At 37.8% G+C, this 12757-nt stretch overlaps 1 protein-coding gene across 6 annotated transcripts in view; it reads right to left on the reverse strand.

Moving 5' to 3' along the window:
* Positions 1-2160: 2160 nt before the first annotated feature.
* plekhg4b (pleckstrin homology domain containing, family G (with RhoGef domain) member 4B) overlaps positions 2161-12757 on the reverse strand; it is a 292650-nt gene continuing 282053 nt past the window's right edge. For 5 of the 6 annotated variants that reach the window (XM_072283436.1, XM_072283437.1, XM_072283438.1 and 2 more), the window contains 4 exons: positions 9970-10086; positions 8472-8741; positions 7506-7714; positions 2161-3269 (listed from right to left, as the gene is read on the reverse strand). In XM_072283436.1, coding sequence (XP_072139537.1) covers positions 3264-3269; positions 7506-7714; positions 8472-8741; positions 9970-10086 — 602 coding nt within the window. In that variant the 3' untranslated portion in view covers positions 2161-3263. The remainder of the gene's footprint in view (positions 3270-7505; positions 7715-8471; positions 8742-9969; positions 10087-12757) is intronic. The other variant, XM_072283435.1, reaches the window with a different exon arrangement.

Below are 12757 nucleotides of genomic sequence, written 5' to 3' on the forward strand. Positions count from 1 at the left end.
TTCAAATTTGCTGCAACATTTAATTGTCGGTAGTTTTTTTCATGGTGTGATGTGGAAGTCCATGTCTGTCAATTATATCAAAATGTTTTATTAAGTTCTTATTGGTGCTAGCTTTCTGGTTGATGCAAATTTACTTGCAGAAAATACGTGACCCCAAATTTACACCCAGTTGTGAAGTGTCCGAACCATGCATAGTAAACACTCTGTTTTGTTAAGAGTACGTGGCTCATAAGCAGAAATAGGAACAGCCTGTTCTAAAGGATAACAAAGTGGGAAACAGTTCATGATTATAGAGTTTGGGAAAGAGATGGAAACCATTTGCAGAGATTGATATGAAGTAGTTTGGGAGAGTGATGAGAAATATTTTGAGAGTAATGTGATAGAGCCTTCGACATCTCTGGAGAAGGCATTAAGTCATTAGGAAACCAGCCATCCACTGAGGTAAAGTGAAAACTGAGTATTTATTCGTTCAAAACAGTTGCAAGAAGAAGATCTGCAAAGTATTTGTTCCTCTGAATCTAATTTATGGCTGATATTCCATCTAATGTGATACCAAAATCTTCTTTACAACAAAAATGGCTTGATTAGCAAATCTGGCACTGCAACTCTGGAATTCAGCAGATGCAGTTAAAATCAAAAATAATCGCAGGTGCTGGAAATACAAAACTAAAACCAAAATTGCTGGAAACACTCAGTTGTTCAGGCAGCATCTGTGAAAGAGAAATAAAGTAATGATTCAGATTAATGACTCTTCATGAGAACTGTCTTCGGGCCAGGTTCAGTGCCAGATCTCTATGTGTAATTGATCTCAACTTGGGTGAAGATATCAGCTTCAATATGCTTCCACTGATTGAATTTGAACTTATTTAAATCTTACATCCATCTCACAACATGAGGGAGTAAATATCTTTGCATTATGACTCCTTCACAATGTATAGACATGTAGAAAGACTTGTAGAAAGAAGCTGTGCCTTAGCCTGTTGGTCTTGGCTTTAATGCTGTGGTACCATCAGCCAGGCGAAAGCAGCTGAAGCAGTTTATGGTTGGGGTGACTGGAGTCGCTGATGATCTTCCAGGCCTTCATTACACACCTGCTGCTGTAAATGTCCTCAACGGAGGGAAGTTCACATCTACAGATGCGCTGGGCTGTCCGCACCACTCTCTGCAGTGCCCAGAAATCAAGGTTGGTGTAGTTCCCGTACCAGGCGGTGATACAGCTAGTCAGGATGCTCTCAATGGCGCCCCTGTAAAAAGTCTTGAGGATTTTGGGGCTCATGCTGAACTTCTGCAGTCGCCCGAGGTGGAAGAGACACTGATATGTTTCTTTTTGCCACACAGCCGGTGTGTACAGTGTGTTGGAAAAGGTAAATATAATGGACTACAAAACTGCTTACTGACAGCACAAATTTTGAGTATGTTAAGATGGATTCCTGATCTCAGGATCTACCTTGTTAAGGTCCTGCACCTTATTGATTGCTCGCATTACCCTTTCCCTGTAAATGTAATTCTTTGTTCAACATTGTGCTATCGCTTTCCCTTATACTACCTTAAGGCACTGATGTAATGAAATAATCTGAATGGATGGCATGCAAGACAAAGTTTTTCACTCTACCTCAGAACATGTGGCAATAGAAACAAATTTATCATGTAGTCTGCTCTCATTTGAACATAATACTCCCATGAATGGCCAATGGGAGGTCCTGGATTTTGCTGGATAATTACTGTTTTTCTTTTCATCAGACTCCCTTTTCACACCGCCAAGCACATTGACTCACTGAATGTATTTCCTTCACCCTTGTCCTCTGTAACATTCCAGTCTTACAATGCACCTGTATCTCTGTATTAGTCTTTCTGTCCATTATTGGAGCCAAAGTTTGGGGGCATTTAGATTCCAAGTTCTTGAATTCTCCCTTTTTCCCTTCCTGCCTCAACAACTCTCTTTTTCCATAAACCCACATCTATCACCAAATGCCTAGTCATTCACTATATCTTCTTCTTTGGCCCAGTGTTTCTGCTCACATATGTGGAACACCTTTGGAATGTGAAAATAGGTTAAGAGGCCTATATAATTGTAAACCGCAATTGTTATTGTTCAGGGGAGACAAAATATCTTAGAAACTATACACAAAAATCACAACATGAAAAAGTTTAAAAGGTCATTTTATTTGCTACCAATTTTAGTTAATAAAATAAGATTGATATATTCAAGCAAGGAATCATAATCAATAGATGAATCAATGGCCATATGTCTGAGTTTATGCACTTGTTTTAAACATATTGTATGTGATCAAATTTATAAGGGTAGGACTTTTGTTCAGAATATTAATGGAAAAAATGCAATGTTTTTTAAGACAATGGAAAACTTACACAAAAAGAATTTGTATTTTGTGCAATAAAATACTTACTGCAAGACATTAACAAGTGGGACAGAAGCAAACAGGACCAAGACATGTCTTAGTTTCTGATCTGCTGGCTTATTAAAAATATACTAAAAACGGATCTTTCGGTCAATCATATCACTTGTTTATAATTGTCTACCACTACATGGAAGCAACGGCTTTTCAAAGATTGTTCACTGCAACAGTCTCCAGTCAAAATGGTAGACACTATAAGCTGCTCAGCTCAAATGCCACCACACTGCCTACTTGCTGGAAAATGAAAGAAATAAAAGATAACCTGCAGCAAAGTTTCAAACCAGGTATAAAGTCTGTATAGCTGAGAAGGATAGAGACATAGTGGTCATGAATATTGGTGAAAAAGATAATGTCATCCATTAAAAATAAATATTTACACAAATATAACACTCCTAGACAATTTGATTTATACACTAGCTATGGTAAAGAATTAATCTATATCTACAGTGTTGCAGTTCCAAAGTTACAGCCACTATAAATTGCACAAAATATAGGTCACACAGCAAAGACTCATTATTTACAGTATGAAATATAAAAATTTAAAAATATGCTATATAAAAAACTAACAATACTCTACGTATGTACAGTACATATACTCTAGTTACTTCCCATTTATCACTTGGGTATATTTTAATGTCCTTTTTAATGCAAAAAGGCATATCCCACTGTCCTTTTCATTTATCCAAATGCTCATGAACGTTAGCTGATTTATTCATTCTATTTCGGATTTTGAGATTGATATATCTGGTGCTGTGTGAGTTGTTAGCAAATCGATTCCAGCAATAATATTGTAGCAGTCCAATACCTCAGAGGTGACAATGACTTTCTTCACTATGTTGAATTTTCCATTCAGAGCTGTTAAAACAAAATGTTATAACAAGAATAAGCACATGTAAATTAAGTCACCCATGCAGCCATAGACCTCATAGAGTTAGAAGGCAACTGAAGAATAGAATCCAGCCAGCTCTTCCAAAAACTCAAGTGTATTCATGGAGTGCATTTGCAGTTTTATTGATCCTGTTTAAAGTTACTATTCTATAGATTCGCTGAGTATGCCCACAGGAAAAAGAATCTCAGGGTTGTATGAGGTGACATATATGTACTGTGATAATAATTTACTTTGGACTTTGAACTTTGGAGAGCAAATGTAATCTAAAGCAAAAATGTTTATTGAAATTAGGTAATTTCTGATGGACATCCAGGCTCCACTCTTGTCTCTATAATTTAATACCTGGATAAAATCCATCAATATAAATTTAAACATTTTCCTACTAATACCCAGAACCAACAGCTCTTCAATGGAGATAGTTTCAAACTTCCGTAATCTTTTGTGTAGAAAGTGCTGACTGGTATCAACCCAGAAGACACAATCTGCAGTAAGGAGGAATGTTTAAAATAAAACAAAGCAGAGCAATAAACCTTGGAACCCCAGAACAAAAGGCAGAAAAAATTGGCAATAGCTCAGTGCAGGTCTCAGAGTTTAGATGCAAAGGCTTCATTAGATCTTCTTGCAATAAAAACAAGTTCTCCATTGAGGGACTATAAAAACAGATGATTTCAAAAGTACTTATTCACCTCAAGTTAAATCTTGATGCAGCAAAGGGAAGTCATGATGGCAAAACATCTCAAACATGGGTAAGAAATAGATAGAGAACAATCAAGGGACAACTGACAACAAAGAAGAAAAGGGGGAGCAGCCAACTAAAAGGAAAGTCAGACGATTCTACTGGCGAAAATAGATTTAAATCCTGGTTTATGAAAGATCTCCAGAAAAGTTGTAGTATGCAGTAGCTAGGAAGAAAGTAAAATCATCAGATAAACAAACTTAAAATGTTGAACTTTTTTAATCCATCTCGGATATGACCATCACTGAATGTCGCATCAATGGCCCAACACTAGTTGCCCTGAGGTGGTGGTAGGTCTTGCTTGATATAATTGTGTATCTTACTACCACACATCAGAAGCCGTTGGAGTCACATGTACACTGGATTGTATAATGGAAATACATTTTCCCAATGCATATTTATGAAGTAAATGGTATTATATGACGTTGTGGCAAATTCATTTGTACCTCTTTACCACTGTTGATGGCCAAATCAAAGGTGGCGATGAATCAGCATATAGGAAAGAGACTGAAAATCTGGCAGAGTGGTTCCACAACAATACTCTTTCACTCAATGTCAGCAAAAACAAGGAGTTGATTATTGACTTCAGGAGAAGGAAACCGGAGATGCATGTGCCAGTCCTCAACAGTGGAGATGGCATGCGACTTTAAATTCCTCAGTGTCACCATTTCAGGAGACCTGACCTAGGCCCAGCAGGAAAATGCAACTACAAAGAAAGCATGACAGTGCCTCTACTTCCTAAGATGTTTGCAAAGATTTGGCATGACCTCGAATACTTTGACAAACTTCTACAGATCTGTGGTGAAGAAAATATTATCTGATTGCTTCACAGCCTGGTACGGAAACACCAATGCCCTCAAAAGAAAAATCCTACAAAAAGTAGTGGATATGGCCCAGTCCATCACAAGTAAAGCCATTACTGTTAGATCTTTGAAGGAATCATACAATTGCTCCAAATCTTCTGGATTTTCAATATAATTTTGGAAATATATTCTTCTCAGGTACTGTATATCCACAATTTCTTTTTGGAAGTTATTATTTCCACCAACAGTCAAAGGGTACTTTTGACATTCTACAAATCTGATGACACAAAACATTTCATCATATGCAACACACACCAAAATGATGGATGAACTCAGCAGGCCAGGCAGCATTTGTGGAACAGTAAACAGCCAAAATTTTGGGCTGAGACTCTTCATCAGGACTGCTTGTTTACTCTTTGCCATAGATGCTGCCTGGCCTGCTGAGTTCCTCTGACATTTTGTACATGTTGCTTTGGATTTCCAGCACCTGCAGATTTTCTGGTGTTTGTGGTACATTTCTTCCAATCACCATTTGGATTCTTTAGTCAATTACTTTTAAGTGAGATCTGTCCAATTTGTTGAACTTCCTGGATACAGAAAGAATTTCCTCCTAATAACTTCATCAAGGATCCTTGTAATGTCAAACTTTCTCTGTTCTTAAGGAGAACAGTCTCATCTTCTCTGCCCATCTAGTTAACTGAAACCCCTCTGCTCCGGCAAGTTGTGAAGAAGATTTCACCACATCTTCACTGAAGTCTATACATCTGTTCTAGCGTGCACTGCCAGTTTTGTACACAGTGCCCTACTGATTTATAAAGACTTTGAATTGCTGTCCTCATTTTTTTTATCTGGCTCAGGATCTTAAAAAGTCAAATCTTATCTGCTCTTATTCTTAACTTTAGTGGTTTAAGTGCTTTGAAACCCATCCACAAAATTAAAATTATGTTCCTGCCAGATACTTATGATTGTTGTCAAAAGAAAGGTCATTTCAGGTTAAGACAGGGATCCCGCTCACTTCTACAAAGAGAACGTAGTTAATAGCTAACAGCCCGAATAAAGCACCATGATTAATAGCACCATTTGAAACATGCTAATCACCTCTGTTATCTTCCCAGTTAGGGTTATTGTTTAGTAAATCACCACTTACACCTGCTTAAATTCATTAGTCTGATTAAATCTGAAAGATACTTTGACTTATAAAATCTAGTTACTTACTGAACTATCTTTGCAAACCAGTGTTGAGAAGCCTAATGTTACATGTGAGACTTTACACTGCCAAGAGAGTGAAGGAAAGGAACCAAATTAAAATTATTAGCTGGCCAATGCTCAGAACAATAACTTACTGCTTTGTTGGGTTAAAGATGAAAAATGTAGAGCAACATCCATTAATGTTTGAATACTATATTTTAAGCACATGTTATCTTCTTTATTGTGTCTTAGAAATGAAGTGAAAGTATAGGCTATGATCCAGGAAGAAAGGTTCCAATTGGGTAGAATTCCTTCTATTTCTTTTTAAAGCTCTTCTTCTTCTTCTGAATCAGGCAAATGTGCCCAAAATCATTAAGAAAGGATTTAAGAGAATGAAGAAAATAAAGAAGATGTGAGAAAACAGTAGAGAGGTAAAAGAGACAAGGATAAAGAAAGAAAAAGAAGAAAGAATTGGAGGGCTATTAAGGATGAGAGAAAAAATGGAGAATGGCATAAGAGAAGGTAGATTTTAATGTTTTTTTAAACCGGACAAGCATCAACAAAAATCATTTCACAAAATTGACATAACTTCTCATCCAAGTTTGCCACATCTTGACAAATCCAATAACTGCTTTACAGTTGGAATCATTGTTCACACTCAAAGATTTGCTTTGCTGATAACAATCAATTTAAAACATAATTATGCAATCCATAGAGAAAGATATGCAGAAAGAAAATATGTGTGTTTTGCTTATGTCTTAAAATCTTACAGAGCTAGAATATCATGTTCAGTACTGGGCACCACAATATAAGCAGCGTGTGAATTCATTAGAGAGGGTGCAGAGAATGCCTGGGATGAAGTGTTTCACTTAAGAGAAGAGAATGGTAGGTTACTTTTGTTTTCCTTGAAGCTGAGAAAGCTAAATGCAGACTTCATTGAGCAATGTTAAAACTAAGAGGAGTATAGACAGGAAAGATAGGAGAGAATATTTTCCCAAGACAGAGGTGACAAAACCTCTTTAAGGTATGAGGTAAAAGGTTTAAAGGAATTCCAGGAAGAATTTCTTCACCTGGAGGATGATTGGAATCTGGAACACTCTCCTTGAGTGGATGATGGAGGCAGATACTCTCACGACACGTTAAAACTACTTAGACAAACACAGAAGGTTATGAATCAAGTGCTGATGAAGAAGATTAATTTAGATGGGTAGTTGATGGTCATGATAGACCTGTTGAGGAAGAAGTCCTATCTTTGTGTGGCATGATTCACCCAAGAACTTTCCTTCTTGTACAAGCATCCTCAAAATCTAGCAGATTCTTTTCTCAAAATTGAAGTATGTAAAAGCCTTTGCTTGAATGTTAAGAATAAATGTTAGCAAATCACAGGACTGGTAAGTAAGCTGTAATTATTAGAAACATTGATCTGTTGTCAATATTAGTCAATAATCAACACTACACAAACCTCAGATACTTACTGCAGTTATGTATTGGTTTCGTGCCTGCTTAGCTATCTGCATCTTCGGAGAAAGATTTGGGGATGAATAATTGCAAGGCTTATTAGACTCAGGATTAGATGCTTCATCAGAAAATGTCTCTGTGGAAAACTGAGACACATAGTTGAGAGTTGAGCCACTGATGCTTTCTGCAGAAGTGCATTGTGAAGAGGTCTCCGAGCTTTCTGTGACTTAGACAAAAGAATGGAAATTCAGTATGGCTCAGTTTCCTTCAGGTGACAGTCATCACTTTTAGAAATGTATAAGCTTTGCCATTTACAAATCTGAATTGATCCAAAATGGCTGTGCTACAACATTAAGCAGGATTTGTCTTTGAAATTCACAGTTGATTGTCTAAGTACAATAGTAACTTCATTTCTAAAGTTTTTTTTTGGGTAAAAGGTGCTTTAAGACACAAGTCACAATGATTATACATAAATGTAAATGCTGCTGAGTTTCTCAAGCAGATTGCTTTCTGCACATAAATGTGAGCCTTGCTCTTCTTTTTTTAAAAATAACATCTGCTACATGTGGTATAGAAACCATATTATTTCAAATTTCTAACCACATCGTAGGAGTCAGATGAAAGAGAATTTATTTTGAAAGTTTTAGTTTCTTTTTAGTTTTATAACAAAATTCTACCTAGTTTTACAACAGGGAGAATCAATATGATTTCAATCATTCTGATGAAAGGTTATCTAATATTAATGCATATACGATTCAATGTTTGCACTCAGGCTATTTTTTTTTGTACTAAGCTAAATGATTAAATGTTAAGCAAAATAATATACTCATTTGAAGAAACATCATTTGCATGGAACAATGGTAAATCTGGCAGAATAATTTACATCAATTTCTCCTAGCTTTACATTTCAGAATAAACAAAATAGGTTTGATGAGTTTTCAGAAGTTTAATTAAGAATAATGCCCACTCTGTTATAGACTCACCTATAGAGGGTTGGCTTCCAGTATCTTGTTCCAACTCATCTTCTTCGATACACGTACCAATGTCATAGGTCCACTGGTTGAAGGGTGTCAAATGCAGACCAGCATGTACTGGATTTGAATACACATGAAGATTGAGAGTCCCCAGAATGGATGAAGATGACTGACTGCTTGAAGAAGAGGTACTGCTGTTGGATATGGTGGAATGAGGCCTCTTGAAGGACATTGAGTGGTCAAATGAAGACACAGCAATAGATGCTCTTGTACGAGTTTCTAATGAGTCATAATCAAATTGTTAAACGTTAGAAGGAAAATGTTTATGCCACATTAAGGAAGAGCAAGATCATCAAAGTGGACAACCATACATGAAGGATTTTTTGTTTGGGTATCACAGAAACTTAGCAACAAATATAAGCAATTTGCAACACAGATTCCAAATGGTAGTAGGCACATTGATAAGCCTACTGAATGATCTCAGAGTGATCATTCAAAATAACATCCAGAACATTTTCAATTTTACAGGGGACCTGTATCATTGAAAAAAAGTCACCAGCTAATTCTGAACTATTCAAAGGTCTCCAGCATGAGATTTAACACGTGACAATTCAATCCTTGTTGTTAGCCCTAATGCAGTATACATATTATGTAGGGTTTGATGAAGAAAATAAGGAAAAACCGTGTTCTCTCATTTGGAAATCTGTGTATAATTCAGTTAATAATGAGACAAGGTGAGTGATGTTTCATCAATCACAGGACTGGTTGAGTGTGAAAACACGTCAGTGAGAATCCTTGAAGCAGGAACTAGAAGTATCTTATAAGGGAAAAATATACGTAGATAGGGGCAAGAGTTTGCTGGCAAAGAGTCAGACAAAAAATGAAATGTATTTTTTCTCATTAATGGGGACCTTTCTTTTTTTGCTTTTGTACTTCAAATTCTTCATCATTTGAAGAATCTTTTATTCTGTGTCAGCCCTTGAAGAAAAATGTCAGTGTACAGCACATGAAGTCACTTCCCACTCTTCTTGAGAAGCACTCAGCATTTCCTCATGAGAACACACAGATACAAATTTTATTTGTGTCAGAGTACAGTCGCAATGTAACCCCATCTGCATTTGTGCAGAGTATACTGAGCACTGCTCTGCAGAAAGGAAATGGAAGTGAACAAATACTTATATCCTAAGTGACCTTCACCTGGTCCATATCAATACTCAGAACCCAAAGACCTATGAACTCTGAGCTCAGGGAAAAGGTCATAGGTCTTCTGGTAAAAACCACCATAACGAAGAGTATTGTATACAGTTACCATAGCACTTCAAAGCATTCAGAAGATGATAAAGTTTGGAAATAAAAAGATCAAAAAGATGGCACTCATGAAGTGCAACATTGTTCTTAATCTGCAAACATCTCTTCCCTGGTTATTATGCATTTTAAAATAAGTAGTTTCAAACTTAGTTAGCATTTAAATGATTAAATGACATCCTGATTATTTTATTTGACCTACCTCCACCCTTCATGATATAATCAATTGCACGATCACTGATTGCAGCGTCACTGGGCTTGATGTCCATAAATGGTTTGTTGCCTATCCCCATGGATACCATCTCCTGCATCCTCATCTCTGTAACAAAGAGTGTGATGGTTAATCTCTAAAGGATTACTCAATCATTCATCACTCAGATGGCAAGTATGGAAGTATGTAATTTCATGTCATTTTTGTTAAGTTTCGCTTTGAAATCCTGGTTCCATTTATCTCTGCGGCAATGCTTATCCTGCTATTTGAAGACCTGTACATAGAGAAAAGACCTTAGGGAGGAGGAAATTTAAGTGGCATTTTTTGTTTGACCCCATTTTTAATTCAGAATCAGAATCAGGTTAACATCACCGGCATATTTTGTGAAATTTGTTGCCTTTACAACGCAGTACATAATAATAGAGAGAAAAAAAATGAATTCAGCTCTCTTAAGAACCCATAAATGTAATGCAAATGTCTGCCAAGTCATCTGTATAGGAAATTAAGTTATGCATTACAGATATGAACAATGAGCAACTCCAAGATATTCAGATCTGATAACTTCACTGGAATGGACTCTATACCAGTAATACCACATGAAATCAATTGCAGAGTAACTCAACAGACATCTTTCGATGAATCCATACAGGTTTAAACTTGCATTTGTGCAAAATGTCTAAATACCAGATCTTGGGGCAAATTTGTTCATTTAGCAATCAACAAGAACCAGGAACTTTTTTTTTTCCAAATGGTATATCATCTCTGCTGGTAATAGAACAGTTTATTTGGCTTTGTTATCATTAATATGCAAATTGGGTGTGATGATGAAAGGCAGAGGGAAAGGCCAACAAAACATATGCAGCTGGTATCTTGGAAACTGAAGATGAAATAAAGTTCTTTGAAAAGTTTAGAACTGACTAAAGAGGTTGCACTTATATAGACTCGATTACATCATTCAGATAGGAAAGTTCCTAGATTTTTTTTGTGTGTGCCGTACTCTGCCAGAGCCACGGCGACCACTTTTCAAGTGGTTGTCTTGGAGGAAAGATTTTGTGAGTGGTCCCCCACGTCCTTTTCACAGCGCGGTCTTTTTTTTTTGCAAGGCCGAGTTGCGAGCTCAACGCTCAACCCGGCACAGATGGAAAGCGTGCCCGGGAGCAGCCCGACTAGGTTCGAACTCAGAAACCTACGCTGCAGGGTCCGGCACTGATGTCACTGCGCCGCCAGCCAGCCAGATTACCAAATTCCTAGATTACCAAGGGAATAAAGGAATGGTTCCTCAGGTGCTCATAGCCATGGTGGTGGGGATGGGGGGGGGGGGGGTGGTATAAGCTCCCTCTACCTATAAAGTGCTCCAAATGGCGTACATCTCTCAACAGCCTCTGACAACCAAGTCCAAGTCCTTCCTGGGTGGCTTAGCTACTTACTAGGCCCAGTGGAACTGTTTTTACTGACAAGAGAAGGGGCAAAGGTGAGCCACTGGCGCCTCAAGACCCGTTGTTTCGGGCAGGTGGGGCTCGTCAGCTTAGGACGGCAGCCCGGCTAGGAGCAAGATTCTGCTCTAACTCAATCTACAACTTTGCAGATGACATCTCTGTCGTGGGCTGCATCTAAAATAACGATGAGTTGGAGTACAAGAAGGCGAGAGAGCCTAGTGACATGATGTCACAACAACAACCCTTCACTCAATATCAGCAAGACTATATACTTGGTCATTGACTTCAGGAAACAAGGCAGTACACATGCTCCTGTTTACATCAACTGTGCTGAGGTTGGGAGGGTTGACAGCTTCAGCTTCCTAGGAGTGAGCATCACCAGTTGTCCATCCTGGTCCAACCACATTGACGCCACGGCCATGAAAGCTTACCAGCACCTCTCCTTCCTCAAAAAGCTAAAGAAGATTGGCATGATCTCTTTGAGCCTTTTTATTGTAGAAAGCATCATCTCCAGATGCATCACAGCCTGGTTTGACAACTGTTCTGCCCGTGACTGCAGGAAGCTAAAGTGTTGTGAACACAACTCAAGAGATCACAGAAACCGGCTTTCCCTACATGGATCCTGTCTTTATTCTCACTCTCTTGGAAAAGTAGCCAGCATAATCAAAGAGCCCACACACCCCAGACATTCTTTCCTCACCCCTCTCCCACTGGGCAGAAGATACAAAAGCCCTGGAAGTTTGTCCCAGTAGACTCAAGTGTAGTGTCATTCCCACTGTTAGCAGGTTCTTGAATGGGCCTCTTGTCTGATAAGATTGACTCTTGACTTCACAATCTACCTCATCATAATCTTGCACCTTTTTGTTTATCTGCATTGCACGTTATTTTGTTTATCTGCTGATTTTGCACTTTATTCTGCATTGTTATTGTCTTACCTTGTTCTACCTCAATGCGCTGTGTAATAATTTGAACTATATGAATAGTATACATTGTAAGCTTGGGACATGTGACAATAATAAAATAATTTACTAGATTATTTACAGACATCAATAAATTTGTTTACAACAATTCTGTAGGAAAATTCCAGTGGTGGGGTGTTTTGGAGCTCGAAGGTTCTTCCTATTATGTCACATTCTTCATGTGCCACGCCTTAAATTAGCAATTCTAAAATCTTCTATAAAAACGAAAATCAAATTTGCATTTGACTAAGTAATATGATGAACTCAAACCAGCTCCTTAAGGAGGAGAGTGCCTACTTGGAGACTGGGGCTGTAAATCATTGCTCTTTGAAGGAAATTAGCAAATAACATTGGTGCAAAGCACACGCCTCCTTCTCTGTTCAC

The sequence above is a fragment of the Mobula birostris genome, chromosome 19, assembly GCF_030028105.1.
Source record: "Mobula birostris isolate sMobBir1 chromosome 19, sMobBir1.hap1, whole genome shotgun sequence".
Lineage (NCBI taxonomy): Eukaryota > Metazoa > Chordata > Chondrichthyes > Myliobatiformes > Myliobatidae > Mobula > Mobula birostris.